Source organism: Ambystoma mexicanum, chromosome 2p, assembly GCF_040938575.1.
Source record: "Ambystoma mexicanum isolate Mex_15411 chromosome 2p, UKY_AmexF1_1, whole genome shotgun sequence".
NCBI lineage: Eukaryota > Metazoa > Chordata > Amphibia > Caudata > Ambystomatidae > Ambystoma > Ambystoma mexicanum.
Genome location: NC_090923.1, coordinates 419,193,848 through 419,216,563, shown reverse-complemented (window position 1 = coordinate 419,216,563; position 22,716 = coordinate 419,193,848). Strand labels below are relative to the sequence as shown.

General features: G+C 43.3%; 1 protein-coding gene across 2 annotated transcripts in view; it reads right to left on the bottom strand.

The window, feature by feature from the left end:
• DNASE1L3 (deoxyribonuclease 1L3) overlaps positions 1 to 22,170 on the bottom strand; it is a 112,218-nt gene extending 90,048 nt beyond the window's left edge. Inside the window, exon 1 of one of the 2 annotated variants that reach the window (XM_069643777.1) lies at positions 22,060 to 22,170. Coding sequence is in view for 1 of the 2 variants with exons in the window: in XM_069643776.1 (XP_069499877.1) it covers positions 14,474 to 14,605 (132 nt within the window). In the remaining variant the exon portion in view is untranslated. Of the gene's footprint in view, positions 1 to 14,473; positions 14,685 to 22,059 lie in introns of those variants that run through there. The other variant, XM_069643776.1, reaches the window with a different exon arrangement.
• Between the last annotated feature and the right edge of the window lie 546 nt (positions 22,171 to 22,716).

Sequence of the window (22,716 nt, the reverse complement as noted above, 5' to 3'; positions counted from 1 at the left end):
GACAATTATTTCTCGAAGAAAGTTAACAATGTACTGGACAATATCCCATCTGAGCAGAGGCTGTTTAGCAAGACATCAATGTTCTTTATGTCTCTCTTCGCCCCAGACTTACTGCAAGCCATACATGCCACTGAAAAAAGGGCTCAATGCAATTAAGGAGGAGCTGGGAGGTATCAGTTTGATTACTCTCCAGGACAGGTATGTCCTCGACCGAATCACTGCTATGGAGGAAGGCTTTTGTGTAGAAATCAGCTCAAGCTGTTGCACATTCATACCTGCACACGATCAGCAGAATGGGAGCTTGATGGAAGCAATATCTTCCCAGCAAAATCTGCACACAAAATAAAATGGTCCAGGTAACTATTGAAGCTGAAGATGAGAACAGGCTTACTTCTCTGTTCTCATTGGTGCCTACCTGACTAGGTAATGCATTTAAAATACTAATAGCAGTCCTGGTCTTGGTACTAACAGGTTTCTGCGTCCTTCAAATAATATTAGCAGAGTGTAGGAAAACAGGGAAAAAGGTTGTAGGACAGCACATGATGACAGTAATATTGGATAAAGATAGCATGATGCACATCCACACACATGCAGATGAACCCCATGAAATGCAGGTCATTGAAAGAGCTATAGGACCCCGAGGCACTATGTTTGAGCCCCCTTTCAACCCAGAAAATTATACAGAGCACTGGGTCGATTTTGAAGGTGACAGGGAGCGCTGCTTCACGAGGGCCAGAAGAGTATGTAGAAAGAGGAGGCAGCCTGAAAAGGAGGGGGGGGTGGAAAATATGGATACCAAAAATTGGGTATGACAGGGTGAAGAAAAATGAAGGTATGGTCAATAAATTGACCAGAGGGTAGAGTGAAATAATGAAGATGAGAGTTGCACCGGTAATGGCTGTGGTTCTACCTGTTCCCTACGGAAGTAAAAGCTGAGAAAGGTTCAGTACACTGTTAGCAAACACTAGTAGCAGCCGCCATTAAGAGTAGAATAGGTTGTGCGACACAAGTAGGGCCGCAAAGTAGTTTGTAGTCACATAAGTAGGAGGTGGCAGAACACACAGACAGGGTTAAACTAGTAAGACAGACATGAGTAGGTTATAGCATACACAGGCAGGGAACAGTGAATGGCGGCATGCATGGAAGGCACGAAGAACACTAACATGACAGAGAATGAACAGCAGTACCGCCATTACTCAAACCAAACACTGCTAGGCCTTAATTCTGAAATACTGCAGCCTGACATAAATTGCTTAAAACAAGATTCCAGGCCTCACGATGCTCAGACAAGCCCCAAACACCAAGGTCAGGGTGCCGAGGGGAGTTCTGCTTAGCAAGCTGAAACCACACCAGATGTTTCCCAGGGCATACAGCATACAATTAATAAAGTTAATTAGTTTAACTTGGTAACAGTGAGAAATAGAGATATCCCTGAATGCCAGGTGAAAGTAGCTAATTTGCCAACTGATCTCATAATGAATGAATACATGGCGCCCTGAGTGAATGCCGAAGGAAATCACACACATATTAGGATAGCGGAAATTCCTGTAGAGGAGCAGCTAGCTGGATGCCTCTTCTCTAGTCCCCGCCCCCTCACCATTGTCCCATTGGAGTAGCAGATAAAGAGCTACAATTGGGAACCCATGCACACGTTTATGCGATATCTCCATACCACAGTGTATATATGAAAGACGATATGCACTCAGACAGCCATTCAGAAGATACCCTCACGTTGAGACAGTGGAAGGAAGTTACCAAGAAGGATGTCCACTGCCAAAGTGCAAGAATGCAGCTATGGGAATCACGAACGAACTCTAAAAAAAAGTCTAATAACAACATTATGTCATGAAGAAGATATATAAACCTATGTTGAAACGATGTGAAAATACTTAAGACTAACGATGTAACAGAAACACTGAGAGAAACTTGTACCTAAAGATGAAATGATCGCAAAAATAAGAAGATGAAGTAACTTGCTGACCAATAACAGTCAACATGCTGTAACGCAAGGTAGAAAAAGCATATAGAAGCCTGCTAAAAAGAGGTATATACATTACGTTTAGAGCGGCCATTGGAAGGAAAGGGACGACAGGCCATGTTAAAGAATCAACCCAGCCACCTCAAGATACGAGCCTAGGACTGCAAATTGAAGAATTGATAAAGAAGCTGTTTTCATATGCAGAATAAGGGAGTACGGTGGCCTGAAGTCAAGGAGGCTATTTCTAGAGATGGGTGCAACGCACAAAGAGAGTCCAATGAACAGACCATGTGCATAAAACATATTTCTGCTAAGATTAGGAGGGGCAAGGACATTTGCAGATGCCAAGCATTGGACGAAGGCAAAAGTCTATGTTAAGTGGAGTGAGCATGTCTGTAAAGCCAGAAAAGGTAATGGCAACCTGGTTAATAAAATCAAATAGCAGTAATTGAGAGGCTGAAATGGAAAGAATCGTGGTCTCCTAACACGTGATGAAGAACTCCAAACAAAGGCTATTCATTAGAACTTTGAGTTAAGCTAGTGGTGTGCTTGCACTCCCTTGAATTTCCCAGAACAGTGGGCAGACTACGAGGTCAACTACAATTGAAAGACCTGGGCTAAGTATCCAATCGATGAAATGCGATGGACTAATTGGGAAAACGGGGACAAGTTGATGCAGCTTGAAAACCTAGGTTTTGTTCTGTTCACGTGCTGCTAGACCAGGCGAAAGTCAAAGGTTGGATAGGGTTGTCAACCAATCAAAAGACCTGCCACGTCTTTCCATACACAATGTTGCAGTTAAAAGCCTGCTGCCATATTCTCTGCTATAATCAGTATGTGACGTACGTAGAAGTAGCTCAGGGCGTGTCCTACAGACAAGGGGCAGCCAATGAGATATTAACCCTTATATAATTCTATAAGTAGACATTTTCCCCAAATCCAATCCCTCCCGGTGATAGGTTTTATGAAATGGCATGTAGGATGAATTCATAAATGACGTATGTGAAAGTATATAAACTTTGTACAAGCAAAATAATGTGCGAATATTGAGCATCTACTTTGATAGCTGTATATCTCCCTGCTTTCCATCACTGAGATTAAAGCTGTATTTTATCATCTTCCTTTGGTCTGTATGGTCATTTGGTCTGAGATGATTACTGGTAATTCCATCTAGCACATAGACCGTTCAAGGTGCTAGAACACAATCCAATAAATTGATGAAATTAAAATCTGAAGAGTGGTCCTCTACCACATGACCCGAACAATGCTAATTTATTCCAGAGTCAATAAGTGCACCTGCTATTTTCTTACTACACCCAGACATAGAGACGAGGCACCCAGGCCACGAGCAAGCTGGCAGATAAGGCCTCACTCCTGAGAAGAGAGGGGAGCAGGTTCTTTAAACTGGATAATAGCAGTTCACCCATCCCTCCTTCCTCACCACGTACCTTTGCTCTGCATAAAAGTGCTGAGAGCAAATTATCGCATAACTGGTCAATCAGACACTGTCCTTCTTATCGACTAGTGTAGTAGTAGTATGCCAACCAATACCACTTTAGATTGAAATATATCATTTGTAGAATGTTGAACCTAGAAGGAGTTATTAGTTCTAGAAGAACCAATGGTAAAACGTTCACTTATAGATAACTATATGTTCTATACTCTACCAACAAATCAAGTGCGAGAGTAGACTTTTTTTTAATGATTAAACTAACTATGATATCAGCTATGATGATTTCTTTGTTTAAGAACTTGTTGTCACTAACACTATTTTGAGATTGTGCTTCATTAGAAGTCTGGTGGTATCCTGCCGGTAAATCCGGTGGGATGCCACCAGACAATATTACCAATCTCGGCACTTGGTCTGCTGGAATTAGCGGCAGATTCCAAGTGCCGGTAAGTATGGGTACTCCCCATTCCATGGAGTCCCAGCGGACTCCATGGGGGAAATTGACGCTATTACCAGCACTGGTAATACCAGTGCCAGTAATACCATCATTTATTGGTGGTGTGGTGCCGTAATCACTGGCAGCTCGGAGCTGCCGGTAATTCTGGCAACCCCACCGGCAAACTTGGAGTCTGCCCATGCGGAAATGTGCCAATAAACGGAATTATCAGCATATTATTTCCGCACCGGCACACTCTTAATGAGACCCGTTCTCTTTTGTATGCTCTACCAGTGGCCTTTTGCATTGGAATAAAGCTGAGTTTTCTTGTGCACTTGATGTTAGTCTGTTATTGAGTTTTTTCTTTTTATGGTACAATTGGGCCTATCTTGACACTGGCATGAAGTGCAATATCAGAAACTGATTTAATGTTTCCTTTTCTTAAGAAGCATTGTATACTTTCATTGTAACTTAATTAATGTTGTGTCTTGGTTATGTCAATGCATCACTGTGAAGAAAGTTGCAGACCTTTCGCCGGAGGGGCAATGGGTAGGACTGTAGATGGGTCTTAAAGAAAATGCCTTCTGCATTCTAACAACTAAAACGTGTGGTGGACACCAAAGGTCACTGATCATTTAGAAGTTATAGCAGGAAACCAAATATCAATCTGTTCAAAAGTCTATATGGGCTAAATGTCTATCCTTTTTCTTTCAGGAATATTAATGTTTGAGCACCAGGACACCAGGAATGTTTGACAGTTGTACCATACAAAAATAACATATGATCAAATAACAAAGTAGAACTCACACTAAAATCAGGCTACAGAAACAGCGAATAATGTCATTTTAGAGTCGCAGAAACTCAATAAAATGGTACGGACTGAGCAGTAGCTGTCCATTCATAAAGGCACTAGTAGTGTGTGCCCTCCTAAACAGAAGGGGTAATCTGTCACCCAATCAAATCTTTATTTTGAAAGTACCATAGCTCCCTTAAAAGCACAAAAACTTAAAATCACATTATTCATAATAAAATCAGCATCAGTAAAAACGTTTCCACTAGTAACAACAAGCACAACAAACACAGTCAAGTGTAGATACACCTAGACATGAAAAAAACGAAATGTAACGGTTTTTCAGCAGATGAAATATACAAGGTGTGCATGTATTTTAATAAAACATTCACTAAGCCACTTAAATCCAGTAGATCGAATGATCAAAGTTATACCTACAAATTGCATTAATGCCCATGATGCTTTGGCTATTCCAAAAAAATAGTGGGCTTACACTGGGGAAATCCTGTGTCTCTTAATGTTGGTTTTAGCAGCCTTCGCCTGCATACTTCATTTTGTGGACCCCTTAATATAAGGAGACAGAGGGACTCCAAACATCCAGTGCAAAAGAGACATAGTTCACAAGAATATACTCAGAATTTTTTAACTACCTTACAGTAATTCCGTTAAATGGAATCACATTGAAACTTGCTCATATTATTAAAATTCGATGTTTGTTGAAAGGTTTCCTGAGTGGGTAACTCGCCAACTATCCTTTGATTTCCATCCAATAGGACTTTGAAGGAAACATTATTGATATTGACTATTTGTAGAGTACTGATGAAAAATTAAATTGTTTTATGGTGTTAGAATATTAGCTGATTTTATTACCCAACTCAATGATGCTCACTTAAGCAACCATGTCAGGACAAGGTTACCCCTGCTAGAATTTGAACCTCTTACCTGACTGAGCCTTCCTACTGGCTGCACAGAACAGATTTAGAAACAGTTATTGGACAAAGCCTGCCAGGATCTTTGTGGGAAAGGATTCGCTTATGTCCACGAAAAGGAGTTCGCGTTTGCAATGTCAGGTCTATCATCAACGATTGTTCTGTTGGAATGATTGTTCATGGGTTACAACATCTGTGGAGCCATGGCCAAGTACATTGATATAAAGCTGAGGATGAACCGAGACATTAAGGTTTTGAATCTTGCAGAGCTGGGGATTGTCCATGATTTGATCAAATCAGAAATGTCTGAGGGATAAAAAAAACGAAAGTCATTTAAACGAAAATGACATTCAGTTTTTCCTCCCGCAGACATTTCTGGTAATCCACACTCCCACCCCCAAGCCCCTTATTTACCTTTTGGTAGCCCTGTGTGCCGCCAACTTCTCCATTCCTCTGCAACGCTGGTTCCCTTCACTTACGTACATGGGAACCGGCGCCGCAGGGTCCTTTTTCTTTTTTTTTACTTTAGTGTTTAGGTCGCGGGTGACAACTCTGCCACCCCTAATGTGATTGTAGTGAACAAGGGTGCAGAGGACATCCCCACAACCCCTGCTCCCCTTTTTCACTATAATGACACCGAATGGGATATTTATTCGAAATGTTCTGCTGTTCCTGATTTTCGTACAGCCGAAATTTGAATAAATATCCCATTCGTTCTTTTTTATTTGGTGATTTCGACGGATTCTGACACTGGGTACTATGAAATGTGATCTGTCATGATTTAATGGTATGGACCATCTTCTGGTGATTGTGGTGCACAACCTTCGGGTTGTCTTAGAGTATATCCCGAAAATACATGTTTCAGTAACCTATGTAGTCAGACTATCTGAGACCGGTCGTGGATTTATGCATATTTCGGTCACCTTTATCCCTGGAATCGCTGCTTCATGACTTTGTGTTGATGCCATTGGACAATGGGAATATGGTCCCTGCAAAGCTGCCTTTTGGGACTTGCCTGTTGACTTTAGATTATGAAGAATACTGCAGCTTTGATGCTGAGACTTGTCACTTCCAACAAGAATGTAAACCTCTTCTTGGTCAATCTGAAATGATTTCCTGCAAATGTCCAATGGAGGTTTCAACATGTGTGGGCTATGGGGTTTCAATCCCATTTGGTGCACAAGTAGCTAACGCCACTGGTCCTCAGATGGTGCGCTCCTAATTTAGCACAAAGCGTTACATGGAGCCATGGAAGCAGGGTCATGCAGTCCTAATTGTTCCACCATAGTCATGAAATGTTTTCTCAACTAGCAGAACAGGATGCTGGATAAATCACCCCTTTATGGCCTGATAACAGCATAGTTTTTAGTTTGTATTTTTGTCTCTCCATGTGAAATACCCCCCACTTTGTGTATTCTGCCTTGATTTTACAATATGAAAATTGTCCCTAAACGTGGCAGCACCTTTCAGTATAAAATTATTCTAAATCTGAAGATAAATTGTCCTCCACCAACCAAATAACCAGCTAACAAGATTGACATATCAAATGCCTCCACGTAGACCTCAAGAATAGAGATACATCAAAACTGCTAACCGAAGCAAAAAAAACATCAAAACACTTGACACAACCAAGGAGGACCCGATTCTGATTAGGGTAGAAAGTACCTAATCATTGCTAACCGTCAGTATAAATAATTTGGTGTTTGAGACCTATTCAGATCCATTCCGAAAGCGGTTTCTGTTCTAAACAAGCACTACTTCCACAATTAAATGTACAGCTCCCTTTAGCAGAAGTAAACTGCCATGGTATCACCATGTTTGTAAATGTGTGGGAACAACATGAATTCTGATGCAGTTATGACACAGTAATGAAACCACACATATGCTGGCGCTGCAGGGCAGGAGAAGCTATCCTGTGCATTACAAATGGGGCACATCACACAGTCATTACATCGACTACACTCTACTATTTACCCCCTGCCCATCTCAACAGCGTTTCTGGCCGTTACCGAATTTTGAGGTATTTACCGAAAATGGTGCCTATTTAATTATTTATTAGACTTTTTGTTTAGTGCTCATCCTATTCAGAGGGTCTCGGAACGCCTTAAATGTTTCAAATATTGAAAAGGTGGGAGTTGAAAAAGGAAATTACAAAAGGTTTTCAGGAAAGGATAGGAAGATTAGGATAGACAAGGGATAGCAGTGGAGGATACACCCCGATTTGCCCGGTGGTTCACATTTTAGACGCATTTGTAGGCTTTTGCACCTTCTGCAGGCCACATACCATGTGACACCCAAGCTCTACTCAGAATAGGTGCGGTACTTGGGTGTCCCAAAATGGTGCAGTTCTTTTAGATCATTCCCACATACACTGCACTGTCATCAGTATCAGGCCGAGGCATCTAATCTGCAAAGCATCTTGCACAACTGCATATCAGCCATGACCCGCCACAAAGAACTAGCCAACACAGTACAAGAACTTTACTTTCCTCTCCTCATCCTAATGGGAACAGAGTGTAAACCAAACTATCAAAACTATCAAACAGTCATGGACCGACTAGTACCTGACCCCGCATCAACCTAGATCATGAATAAAACGTATGAATAAAACGTATGCGGTGGTTTTGGCCTGATACATAGATGCACTGTACACTGCAAACAGATCTGTTCGCAAACGTCCTCCTACGAATACTTGATGGTTGAAGTTAAAACATGCCCATCTAAGTCCACAAGATTAAGCATTATCTACTACCCCACAAAAGACACAGACCACATCAAAGGCCAGTTAGTTAGATACAGAGACATCTTCCTTGGAGACCAGAACCTACACTGGGGAGACAATACAGATCCATTATTAGCCATATTCACGACCTTCACAAATGACAATTTATTAGCCAAATACTGCACTAAACCAACGCCCACCAAAGGGTCCACAATTGATCTAACAATCTCCAAGTCGTGAAAGGTACAGACCCAAGTTCCTATCTAAGTCAATTGGTCGGACTACTTGCAAATTCCTTTCAAATTCTAATGTGATGAAGTAAAATACATAGGATAAATCAGAGATCGCTATTAATGTGGGCACGAAACCTGAAAAGAATGTACTGAACAAATGTCAGCAACACAGTATTCAAGAGGCCAGGATCTCCATCGCTCACAATCTCGTATCATGACACATATCAGAAATCTTATAACTCTGAAGCGACCACTCTGCAAGTCATTGATGACTCACCATAAATCCTTGACGAAGTAAAACAACAAACTCTCCTTAATTTGTCCTAAAATGGATCACCTCTTTCCTGCAAAATCAACCAAAATAGTAAAAATCCACACAGGTGTTTCAATGCCATGTGGAATACCTCAAGGCTCTGTAAACGCTCCAGAGCTCTTAAACCTCGATATCAAACCTCTTTATCGAACCACTGGGAGACCTAATCAAAAACACAGGCATACACCAGAAAGCTGATGCTACTCTAATACCTCAGGGACAATGAAGAACATGATATCACATACCCTGCCAAATGATTAGAACAGATCCAGAACTGGATGTCATTGAACTGCCTAATACATAAACGGGTGGAAACTTAACTGTGACCTGCTCATAAAAAACATGATAAAGGGCACATTTGCAGCTATAAAAACATTTTTTAAAAATTCATACGACATTCGTTCGGTGCTCAAAGTTCTTATCATCTCCAGACTGGGCTAAGGAAATGTCCTCCTGACTGATGCAGCAGTGCGGCTGATCTCTGGCACCAGAACATTTAATCATATTACTCTGTTCCTGATCATGCTCCACTGGCTTCCCATCGAAGCAAGATGTATCAGCAAAAATGTTATGTTCTGCATATTTATATCGCGGTAACAGCCAAGGCATCAAAGTGCTTTACGCGGATAAAGGAAAGTGCAATCACATAAGAAAGTTAGCTGAACAGAAAAGTTTTCAGTTTCCTTCTGGAAAGTGCAAGTATAGGGCTGAGTTGCAATGCAGTACTTTATGTTTCTTGTGATTCTATGGATTTTCAAAGCAAAAAAGAACTTAGACTGGGCATCCCTATCTCAAAGAAATGAATGCTCGAAAGCAGTACTTTTGTATTTATGCCGCTTTTTCTGTAGCAACACTGCAGGCCAATCCATCCTCATCTTTCTGAATATCTGGAAATCAAGAATTGTAAAGGCCACAGCCATACAAGGAGAGCTGGCACTGAATGAATAATTTGGCAGGTGCCCATAAATCTGTTTGAGGATGAGGTGAAGTACCATCTGATGCGCAGATACACCTATCTACACGTCACTATTAGATCATGAAGGCAGGTTTAGTTTCCTGAGACCCAGAACACCGATCACATAAATGCTGAGTCCACAATTTTGTGTCAATAGATGTAATGGAAAGCTCTTGAAAAGGAGGCGGCCTATTTCAGGTGTGTGGGCAGAGCAGCTTTCCATCGAGCCCGGATGGTCCTGTACATCCATGGGCCGGGATGTACCACTAGGGAGTCCATCATTAATGTTTTATACTGCCTTTTCTGTATGAGGTTCATCATCTAAAACCCTTAGGTTTCTGCGGTTGGGACTGACCTATTTAGGACGGGAATACTGTGCTGATTTTACAACCCATTCTGCAACGCTGTGTGGAACTAAAACTTGTCTCTACCTTTGCTGCCTGTCTCCTTATTGAATTATATGGTGATTATTAAGATGGATTTCCAAAGGGATTCTTGGAGGCCACCCTATTATGGTGAACACGGAAGACACTGAGAGGTTAGCCAAACCCAATCAAGGTAAGGTAGCAGGGTGTGAGAGTGGCCTATGGCTACAATGAGTCCACACAGAGCAGCACCAATAATTCCAGTTAGACAGGTAAGTATAACAAATACTATAGTGTATTAGCCCTTTAAAATACACACTAAGCAAGTAAAACCTGCAGACAAATATTGTCACAGCAAACCTTATAACACAGATATATACATTCACTCTTAGACGAAAGAGAGTAGGTGGTTTGGGGCCTTGCCCCTTTGGAGAACAGGGGGGAAAAGGAAAAGGCATGTAAACTTACCCCATGACTCTGTGTTTTCCAGAGATCCCTGCTGGTGTTCAGGCATCTTTGGGGACACACTTCTGTGCTTAGTCCCGTCAAGCAAGGCCCTGAGGGTGGGGGTGCAGAGGACACATTCGACATTGGGTTTCGGTCGGTCACTGTGCTTAGAAGGCAGTTCCAGACAGCTTCCAGTAGAACAACCGAACGAAGGAAGATGAAGAGTTTAGTGGGGCAGATCACCTGAGGACACCTGCAGGGATTGAACGACGAGTGTTGGAAAAGGAGTCATCAAGGTCAGGCAGTGACAGCAAACTTCAGGGGATCAACAGGAGCAGGCCCAGCACAGTCTCAGTTCATGCAAGAAGGCTGAAAATGCAGGGGCAGGCGTCTTGTTCCATAGGTTGAAAATCCATCCAAGTTCCAAGACTGCACTTGGAATGGTGATGGCTGCAGAGAGGTAGCCCAGGAGCGAGCTGGTCAGTCCACCAGTTGGTCCAATTGGTCCAAATGCTCATAAGATGCGGATCCTTGAGCAGGGGTCAACACTGGTTGTGCCACCAGTCGAGAGGTCAGAGGAGCAGGGTTTCACCGGGACAGCACTGGAGTCAGTGCTAGTCAGCTTGCGGAACCGTCTTTGTGCCTTCGTAGAGGTCTTGGCTCCAATGATGATCTGTCCAATAGCTACAGGAGCCCTCTTTTTCCCCACGATTTGGGCTGGGAGCATGCCCAAGCCCACCAATGGAAAGGATCGCACTATTCAAACAGACAGCGGTTATCCCATTGTGGATAGCCAATAGCCACAACAACTGCCCAGCAACAGAAAGACAATCCTGCACCAGGGATGTGGGTTGGGACTAAACAGTGCCAGCCCCTTCCTCTGACCACATATGGTAACTGCCGCTTAGCCTGCGAAGGTCACAGCTTTCCCCGGGAAAGGGAGTTGCATACAAGGGATTTTTTGACCTGGGAAGGCAGGAAGAAGGCAAAAGAACAAGTAGAAAACCTCATAGCAAGGATATCTTAGGGTGCTAGCCACTTTTATTAGCCACTCGCTGTAAATGCAAAAGTAGAATGTCACAAAAACTGTAAAAATATCACTGCTGCCACCAGCTTGACTTAGGCACATTGTAAAAGTAACCAAAAAGCCATTATATGAAACGATAGAAGGGTACAAAGTACCCTAACTGCACTTCACTGTAAGCATAAGGTGATGTGTGCGATTGTAACAATACAGTAATTCACAAAGAGAAACATAGTCTTGCAGTACTGATAGTCTTGAGTCCGTTTCCCAATAAGAATGAGCAGACAGGCAAGGCAAGTAAAGCAGAAGGCTTTACTTACCCCCAGAAGGTCAGCCCTGAGCTCAAAACAAAGCAAAAAGAAAGGGTGTCCCATTGAGGTCTACTGGAGGAAAGCAGCAAAAAGATCTTTCCTAACAGCGATGTCTACTCGACCTTATCTTCACAGCAGAGATCCCTATCCATTTAGATGAGCCTGAACCCATAGTCTGCAATGGACCCCATTCCATTGAGTGTGGTATATCCTGCTCAAGCACCCACCCTTACATAAAAAAGATGATCCGCCCTACCAAGAAGGATTACTACACCAGGCGCACCACCAGAACTAAGGATGCACAAACACGCTGATTGTCATTCTCAAGGGCAGGCATAACCGCTAGGCTGTCAATTAAGCCATCATGCCTAGCACATTCCTAAGCAAATTGCAAGCAAAATACTTGATCTCCGAGATTAAAAATATGTACAAGGACATTTTCTGCAACCTTAAAACGACCCTCCTTCCGCCACTGTGGCTAGAGAAATGCCCCTGCTGTGAACAAACCGAACCACTTTCGGACATACCTGGATCACTTCTCCCCGCTCTCATACAAGGTAAGCCAGTAAGATAGCTCAGTGGGTTGAATGTTCGCTGCTGTGATCTGTGAGTTATGTGCAGTTTCGAATCTCGGCCAGGTTGACTCAGCCTTTTATCCTTCCGAGGTCGATGAAATGAGTACCAATTTCAAATAGATAATATTAATAGTATGTAAAAAGATTCTATGTAAAGCGCTTTGGATAAAAGCGCTAAATATTTGACAAGTGATTTAATATTATGTAGGTTGGTGACCTTATTACGGCTAGTAAATGCTCAGCTTCCCCTCTCCATCCACTACAAGCAAAAACGTACAAACTGCTATTAATGTTTCCGCCAGTAATGGAAGAGATGAGCTTCATGGGGAACCCCTCTCCACAGCAAGGCAGTAACCCCATCTCCCCTCATAATCTCGCCACTGCTGAGTATACCTGGGTGGTGGTTTGCCACAACTCGTCAGTGGCAAGGGGGCTGTGAGCATACAATGTGACTGCTTTACAGTGAAGGAGTTTTGCCTGGAAGAACACTCATGTTTAGAAGACAAGGTCTTACTCTTCTGTGTCTATATGTTGCCTCAATCGTGCACAACGTCAGTGCTGACGATGGACACACTGTTGGCCACACACTCTGCCTCTGAAGTACTAGAGAGGAAGCATTAAGAATAAAAGACAAGACACTTTACTGATAACATCAAGTTGCTTTTTTTGTTATTGTGTAATTACTATCATGTAATAACACTGTAGTGTTCACTACGAGGGTGCAGCCAAACACTGGAGGGGGTCCCCCAGTCTTTTTGTAGGCATAGATTGGCTGGAAAGGTGCAATTCAGATCTTTTGGCTAGCACCAAACACCATTGTGTGAAGATGCTTAGAACAGAAGAAAAGTCTTGACTGTTGTTTGTGTACACCAGGGCTGGACTCAACCGAACCCTTGGAAATTTCAAAATACTTACTGGGCTTGTATGGCCCAGGTATTTACTGCATTGAAACATATGAACGTAACAGTGAATAAACTGCAAAGGGTGACACTATTGGCTTTGCCAGTGCTGATTTATACCGGACTATCCCCGAAAGAGGCATGGAGAAAAGGAAAAAAACCGATTCTGTTTTCATATCCTGTAAGATTACTGCACATGCCAGCATGTAAAGAGAGAAACTAGAGCTTCGCTCCATCGAGTTGCAAAAAGTATCTTCAAACTGGTGTTGTTCTGCTTGAGGGAGGTTCGAGCTAATAAAGCAGCCACAACATCACCATTATTCTAGCCCTTGAATTCACACAGTCAAAGAGATTTGCTGAAATGTCAACACATTGTTAACATCGTCACTTCGGTATTGGTTTTGTTTGCTTGTAAAGCGCCTATACACAAAGCAAGTGTTTCAAAGCGCTCAGGTTCGCCCAATGATGTAGAAACGTCTACGTGTTACAATCAGTACAAGACATCATGGGCAGCAACACACATTGCGTAAACACTTTAACTATATGTCTATACTAGAGTAATTGAATTAAGCAAAAATAGATCATACATTTCGAACGGTAAATATATTCGCGTTGAAGCATTCATAATTAAAGTCCTCTACACATTATTTAAAAAGGCACTAATGTCTTTTAACCCCTTAACTGCTGAGCTTAAACAGCTCACAGGCATACAATCACAAACACTCTTGAACTGCGCGGAACACGTCCTTGTTACACACTCTGGACTCTGTGCGTCGCAGGGGAGGAGGGGGACTGCATGCGTGGCTCTTCTCTCAGGGCATGACTGGGCCCGGGGGTTTCCTGACTTTGGCCTCTACTCGGGGAACAGGGAACGTGTTAGTTGCCATTGACATGGAAAGGGCCTCTGACTGCTGGGTGAGGGAGGGCAGGGGCCTGGATCCCTGGTTATGACTGGGTGGTGCCGATCACGCATCCATCGTATTAGGAACTTTGCGTAGGGCTTTGGTGTGAAAGGCGTGAATCGGCCAGCATCAAAGACGCCTTACCTTGACAATGACATCAAGGACCTCAGGCTTGGCTATCTTGGCTTCCCCGAAAGACCTCACGTTGAAGGAGCAGATCTTCAGGGCCAGGCTATTAGCAAAGCAACAGAACAGAAGAGCCTCTAAACGGAACATGTTCAAAGTTCTGAGCAGAGCCTGGCGCAGCTGGAGATGACTGGGAGAGCGTGCTCCCTGGCTGTGGAGACCCAAAGCTTCCTGCGCTCAACTCTATATATAGACTCGCTGTGCTATCTCAAATGCGTACATGAACAGAAACAATCAACTTCCCCCTCTTCCTCTCCCTTCCCCATGCTGGAGACGGACCGGGAAAGTCCAGAGCTTTCCCTGGCGCCTGTGGTGGGGCTGGAGGACACCACAACTCTTAAAAAGAACTGCATCCAGATATATAACAGAGTCAGCAATAGCCACTCTGGGGTTGTGGGTCAGCTAGACTACCGATCGGAAAAGTCATTTTTCGCAGGAGAAGTCATTTTTCGCATGCTAATAACGAGACTGCACAAAATGTTCCAAAAATGATCTACATCTGACTCTGCATTAGTTTTCACCACTTCGATCCTAAAAGTCGGATTTTGTGATCAAGTCTGTGAATTCGGCGAGGATCTGTTGAGTTCAAACACGGGTGGACTGGGAACGAAAAGAGGCCCTGGAAATAATTTTCAAAGTGGCCCCATATTACACATTTTCAGCAAGCCCAGTCCTTTTCCAGTGAGAACATATGGAAATAAAATAGGTTACCACACAAAAGAGGCCCATGGTGCAGACGCCTAACAGGAATTCTCCAGAGTTCCTTGTAGGCCAGTCCAACCTTGCTGCCCTCCTCCTCAGCCTGGCTGTGTAATGCAGCATTGGGGATAGGGGTTGGGCAGGAACACACAGCTAAGCAGTCAGTGGATGAACATAAATGGAATCAGCATTGCCTACGCACTGTCTCCCTGCTCACTCACTGTCTGCCTCCTCGGTCTCCACTAGGTTTCCTCTGACTATAGCACATGCCCAGCCTCATTGTCAAAGGCAGTACGGAATGAAGATCAGTTATGATGTAAGAAAAACAGGTACACTGCACTTCAGCACCCCTGTACTCCCTTGGACCCCCTCTCATTGGCCTCATAGCCAGGAAACCCGGTGTGGGCGTGGAGTTCAGGTACATGACTCTCCCAGCACCAGGGCCGGCCTTAAGGGCAGCAGCGCCCCGGGTGAATTGGCACCCCCCTGAACCCGCTCACGAGCCCCTGGTAAAACAGGGGGCAGGGTGGAAGGGGGCAGAGCCAGGATGGGCCACTCTTTTTAAAAACCCTTTTTTTTTTAACCTCCTCGCTTTGGCGAGGAGGTTAAATAGGGCACGTCAGCACCCCGTTGTCATTGAATGAGCCCGTTGCTGCGGGTGCATTCAATGACAATGAGGCTCCTGCCATGCCTTCTGCCACCACGCCAGCTCGGGGGAGCCCTTGAAAGACTCCCCCGAGATGGCGTGGTGGGGGGCTAATGGCACCTTTTGTCATTAGGGGCACTTGCGGTGGAGGGGTGGATTTTTACAGCAAAAGGCTGCCTGCCGCGCCTTCTCCCAAAACGCCAGTTCGGGGGAGCCCTTGAAAGTCTCCCCAGAGCTGGCGTGGTGGGGGCTAAAGGCGCCCTGGGGGGCGTGGCACCCCGGGCGGTCAACCCGGCTCGCCACCACCTAAGGCCGGCTCTGCCCAGCACTGGCTCCTCTGTACTAAATAAGTATAAGGCAATCTTTACCAAACAAGTTTACTTTGGCCGTTCTGAGGTAACTGGGCATAATGGGTATAATGGGATCTGACCTTTCTTTCATAACTAGAACAGTGGTAACTAGTCATACTTACCTGCCACTGCTGTGCTAAATATGTAATCTGGCACAGCTCTTCTTTTTTTTTTTTGACAACTTTATTTAAAGATTTATCAAAAGAAATACATATCATTCCAAAACAACAATTATGATAACAAGAAAACGACAAATAAAACAAAAAAAGCATTATACAAGTTGATACAAATAGTACAGAATAAATAAGAAAAACCTATCAATTATCTCTACTAATCGCAACAAACCTAATTTGAAATAACTAGCCAAAAATCAGAGGAAAACAAGAGAAAAAATAGAAAAAATAAAAAAATAAAATAAAAAATAAAATAAAACACGAACACACAACCACACAACACAAGACAAACACAATAAAAAGAACACAATAGTAAATTAACCACTCTGAAACAAAAACCATCGCCAATCAGCACTTAATTCACACATAGAGTTCATTAAAAGCCTCCCACTGTTCCTTATAAAATTCTTCTTTATGTAAAGCATAATACTTAATCCTCTCAAATCTTGAGAGCAACTGCACCTGCGATAACCATTCATCAATACTTGGTTTCTTTCTCGTCTTCCAGAGGCGTAAAATTTGACGAGTCGCCACCAAAAACACCTTATTAGCCCAACACAAAGTCGCATAGCTAAAGTGACGAGTGCCCACTGGTGATTTCAAAAGAACTGATGATGGTGTCCTTGGAAAAGGGATGTTCCCAACCAAATCAACTCTAGCCAAAACCTCACTCCAAAAACCTTTAACCCTCGAACAATTCCATAACATGTGAAGCAAAGTGCCTTCCTCCGTAGAACAACTCCAACACATACTATCCTCCCTTAAGCCAAATCTGTGCATTTTAACTGGAGTCCAAAACAGACGGCCCAAAATCCTCTGTTGAATATATCGTAAATTTAGATCAATTTTCATCCTAACTGGAACCTTCCATAGAACCTCCCAATCCTGCATAGAAATATCTCCACCCAGTTCAGCACACCACATAAGTCGAAGAGCATTCCATGAAGATCTAAATTTCTCTTCTACCGGGAACAACCTCAAATGACTAGACACTGCACGAGGCGCAACTACAATAAAACTACACCTTTCTGGTCTTTGTAACAAATGGTCAGTAAGCATTAATACCCTCTCAGAAATCAAATCTCTCAACAATCTATATCTCCCCATTTCCCTATTATGTAGCGTAAACTTCCGCTTCAGAGACTCAAAAGATATCATACCGTCATCATCCCATATGTCTCTAATAAGTAATATACCCTTGTTCATCCAACTCCTCCAGCATAGCATCTTATTATTGATCTGCAACCCCGGATTCTGCCAAATGGAGGCCTCCCCATAGAAATGAAGTCCCTGCCCTCCACTTACAATCAATGATGTGACTGCATCTTTGGAAGCATGGACAGCCTGCAATGTACTGACCGATTTAGGTAACTTTCCAGGAGAGTACAGTGATTCAATTCGGAGGGGTCTCATCTTAAACTCTTCTATCTGAGCCCAAACTGGAATGTCTGATTCATTCAACGAGAAATAGGATACACATTTTTTAATCAAAAAACCTTTGTAGTAATTTTCAATGTTAGGATAACCAAAACCCCCCTCATGTATACTCCTAACCATTAAATACCTGGGTATCCTTGGTTTCCTTGAAACTCCCCATAGAAACTCCTGAAAGACCCTATCCACACGGCCCAAAACTTTTTTCGTAAACCTTAAAGGTAGCGATTGAATAATGTACAGAACCTTAGGTAGGAGCACCATTTTAATAGCATTAACCTTTGCCCAGATGGATAAAGAGAGTCTACTCCACCTACGGAGCATAGTCCTCATGCTTTCCAGAACTTTATCTATATTGAACTCTGCCATACCTTTCACATCTCTAGACAAAAAGACACCTAAATATTTCACCCTACAGTTTTCCCATTTACAATTCCAATCTAATAATCGTCTACACACCTGAGCGTCTCGAGCTGGAAAAACAACCGTCTTCTCCCAATTAACTTTATAACCTGTGAGCCCACCAAACTCAGAAATCATATTCTTCAAGATGTTTCCCCCCTCTACAGGATTACTAAGAACAATAACTATATCATCAGCATACGCCAAAACCTTAACTTCAACTTCACCAACTATAAAACCGGATAGGCAATCCGACTGCCGAATATATGACAAAAATGGCTCAAGAGCCTAATTAAAAAGGTAAGGTGATAGTGGACATCCTTGACGTGTGCCTTTAAATAATCTAAAAGAAGATGAAAGTACCCCATTCACCCAGACCTTTGCACTAATACCCGACTGTAATGCCCAAACAGCATTTATAATTAGGGGACCAAAACACATCTTAACCAAAGTAAAATTTAAAAAAGCCCAAGTCACATTATCAAATGCCTTCTCAGCGTCAAGAAATATGAAAATCAAATCATCAATTCCTGAGGATGACAAATTCAAAATATCCAAGAGAGTCCTAATATTATCATATCCATGACGTTGCTTCATAAAACCCACTTGAGACCTACCAATTAACAAACCCATACATTTATCCAACCTGGAAGTCAAAATTTTCGTAAATAATTTTGCATCCACATTCAAAAGTGAAATGGGGCGATAATTACAACAATTCGATGCATCTTTCCCCTCCTTGGGGATTACCGTAATCACTGCCTCCCTCATTGAAGGACATAAAACACCCTCCATGAGAAACCGATTGTAGAGTTCACATAATTCTGGAGCTAGCTGCTCAGCAAAAGATTGGTAAAACTCAGTCGGCAGTCCATCTGGCACAACTCTTCTAATTGATCATAATGGAATCTGGGACTGATGTGCTAACTGCACATAATGACACTGTTGCACTAATTGGGCATAGCATTATCTGGCATTACAGTGTTATGATACATCCTGGCACTGATGTCCTAACTTTAATCCGATACTACTGCAGGGGGTAAGGGGAGACGCAAAACGAGATGAAATATGCTGTGTTGTGCTAAATGGGAATAATTCTTGGGGAGTTTGGAATCTGTTTTTAGTTTTCCAACTGGGCATAACGGAATCTGTCACTGCTTTACAGAGTTCATGACAGTATGTGCTCAGTGTTCCTAATGGAGCCTGGCATGGATATTCCATTAGAGTACACATATAACGAAAGGGCATATCTTGCTGGTGTTTGATTATTTGCCCACTCAGTGAATGTGCATGGCTATTCGAAGCATTACAACCATTCCCCACCCCGTTCCTGCCCCTCTCCACCCAAAACACCTCCTCATGGGACTTTTTTGGGCCCGCTTTAATCAAGCCTTACCATCATATTTTGCCCTCAAAGTGCCTGCCAGTGTTTTTGAAAGCAGTCTTTTCATAGAGGCAATTACTTAATCGGAGCTGTTAAGGTGCTATGGGTGTAATAAAAATGTCTTAACCAGGTCTGCCTCAGCCACTCAATTTATAAGCACTATGCGTGTCCTCCCCAGAAGTACTGTAAAAACAAGCATTGGCAAAATCAACCGTTTTAACTTCTGCCTAAGTATTAGGCACTTACCGTGCAGTGTTGTTACAGGCTGAGGTACTTGCACCCTATTGCACCTGCTACCATCAATAGCCAGGTAATACCACTATGCCAGTACCTTGCATGTGCCTTTGCCATGCCTACCCAAAAGCCCAAACTGTTGCCATGACCAATGCTTGTTTATTCTGTTCTGCAAGCATTTTTCTGCCCGGCATGTTGTGTTTCCACCAGGCACACAGTTTCCTGATGGGCCCATTATTGCTGGGGTACCTTGGCCGGAATACATTAGGGGATATTTTTCATGCACTCTTTCTTTAGTAATGTCTCTAAAACCCACTGGTCTGTAGGCAACATTTTTCAAATTATGTCATATAAATTCCAAAGTTTTATTTTTCTGAACATTGTTTTAAGTTGGGGAGCCGTCCTCATACCACCACCCTCACATCAACCTTTAGAAATATTTGGCATGCTCTCAAAATCCATAATGCGGGGCGGTTTAAATTATAAGAGCAATACCAGAGATTACGATTAATTTGAAACCTTCCAGCCATCAGCTCATTTGTTTTTCTTAGTTACCCCGAGTGGGACGGGTATGCCCAGATGTGGGTCCAATGCATGCTGGGCCTAGACACTGAAGCTAATCCTCACTGATGAGGCACAACAAGGCCAAAACATGTCTGGGGATTCCTGTGGTCTCGTGCAGAAGGGATGTCACCAAGCAGTTTGGGCTGCCCTGCCCCTTTTGGGGTGGGACTAAGCCTGATTTGCATATGATCTTTCCCCTTTTGAAATGGCCTGGCAGACGAAGAACAATGATCTGGAGAGTTGCCCAGAGCAATGACAGAGGCTAAAATTAATTAACCTCCCTGCCATCACCTCTTTTATTTTGCTTGGGTTGGATTACACCAGTTTGGAAAGTATTGGGATTGTGCTTTTGGTTGCTAGAAAATCATAGCTCAGGATTGGTATTTAGGGTTGCTTGCTTCCACTTTTAGAGACAGCAGAAGCAGCAGCAGCACCACTAGCCAACTCCACACAATCGCCACTCCTGGAAGCGCCATGTGCACAAGAATCCCAGCAAAGGGAACTCTCCAATCCAGCTCCCACTTAGCTTCCAGTAGAGAAAACCCGTTGGACTGCTTATGCATGATGAGGTGGTTCTTTTATTTTCCAATTTGCATTGAGCAGAAACACACGAGCACGGCTTAATCATTAGAAATGTCTTTCTTTTTCATGTGCCAAATCTACTGCATTAGCCATGGTTTGTAAACACTGCTCGACAGGGCCAGGATTCAGATTACGTTTGCTCTACACACTGCTGAGTTCAACACGTATGCTCATGTCAAAAGCACCCCCACCCCCATGGAAAAAAAAACACCACGGGTCACAATTGCATCTTTTCTGACTTTTTAAAGAAGTCCCCGAAGTACAGGGTTGTCACCGGTGAAAGAGGCATGCAAGTATCATTTCCTTAAATAAGACATTTCGTGACTTTGTGGTTTTATGAAAAAATGCATATTTTGTCCATTGTGTATTTCCTGAAATGGCTATTCTGGAGTCTTTGAGAGGCCATGTTTCCTAGAAAGAACATGAAAGCTCCTTATCAGCAGAAAGATGATAATTCCACACTTTGTTCCATAAGGTGTATACATTTGGTTACGTGATTACACATATGAAAGAAAGAAACATTGCTGCGTTTTGGCTACACACACATGCGGTTGTTGCTTGAGATTGTCAACTCCCTGAACTTTTTCTCATTTTTTTTCCCTTGTGCGCATTTGTAAAGTGCAAAAAATACATTTTCAGGCCCCAGAGTATTAGTTAGCACATTGCTGGCACGGTTGTCTTACACAAACACAGAGGAGGTATAGCGCTAAATCAACAGCCACTGATTTGTTAGTCCAACCAAATACAAACTGGCCAAGGCAAAACCAAGCGAACGACTGAGCGCAAATATATGTGCGAGGCAAGCCAGAGCGTGCAGGAAAGAAAATGTTTGCAAAAACCTCCAGCATTACAGGTTTATCCCACAGGCTACCATAGCATGGTGTGCTGGAAAATAAAGCACTTTACAACCTTAACCCATTCACTCCTGGGTTTAGCCCTTGACAGCAGAATGCACAGGAACCAATAAATGCAGCGATACAATCTTGTGTTTAATGGAGACATTCTATTAGCATTCTTAGTTCTAATTGTAATGCACAATATCTGAGTAGAATACAGCAAGCTTCGGTCTGTCTTACCTTCACATCACTAACATGTCACATGCCATATAGTGAAGGCCTCACCAACGCTGCCCTGGCAGTGGCACACACTGCACACCAAACACTTGACACTGCATGGCTGCTGCCTGCGGCCTGCCCTGTGCTGCTGCGCAACGTGTGTGCAGGGCAGTGGGCACATGCAGTTTCTGTTCCGTCCAGTGCCCAGGTCCTGGCCCTCACGCACAGGCGCGCTGGAAAGAAAAAAATGTGCAGCCGCAGTGCCAGCGTGTTGTGGTGGGGGCAGCCGGCATGCAGCCAATTCCACGAAAGCACCCAGGCAAATTCACGCGAGGCAGAGGCGCACACTTTAGTGTATCCTTCCTCGCTGGCAAAGAGGCCCTATGTCCAGAGGCCTACCGGGGATGTCCTGGTGTCCCGGTGGGGCTGTCCAGCCCTGAGTTCAAATAAGGGTGGTCTGGGGTGGAGGAAGGCACTAGTGTTATGGTATGTTCCGATCCAATAGAGGGCAAGGAAATTTGGTACATAGTCTGAGATAGGGAAGCAAAAACACATACATTGTTCAAAACCAGAAGACTTCATGGACAGCTCTCCACGGATCCAGATTCTGATCCAGATTCTAACCCAGATCCATGGACCCAGTCCAGTAAAGGTGTGTGAAGCTCATTGCAGGAATAG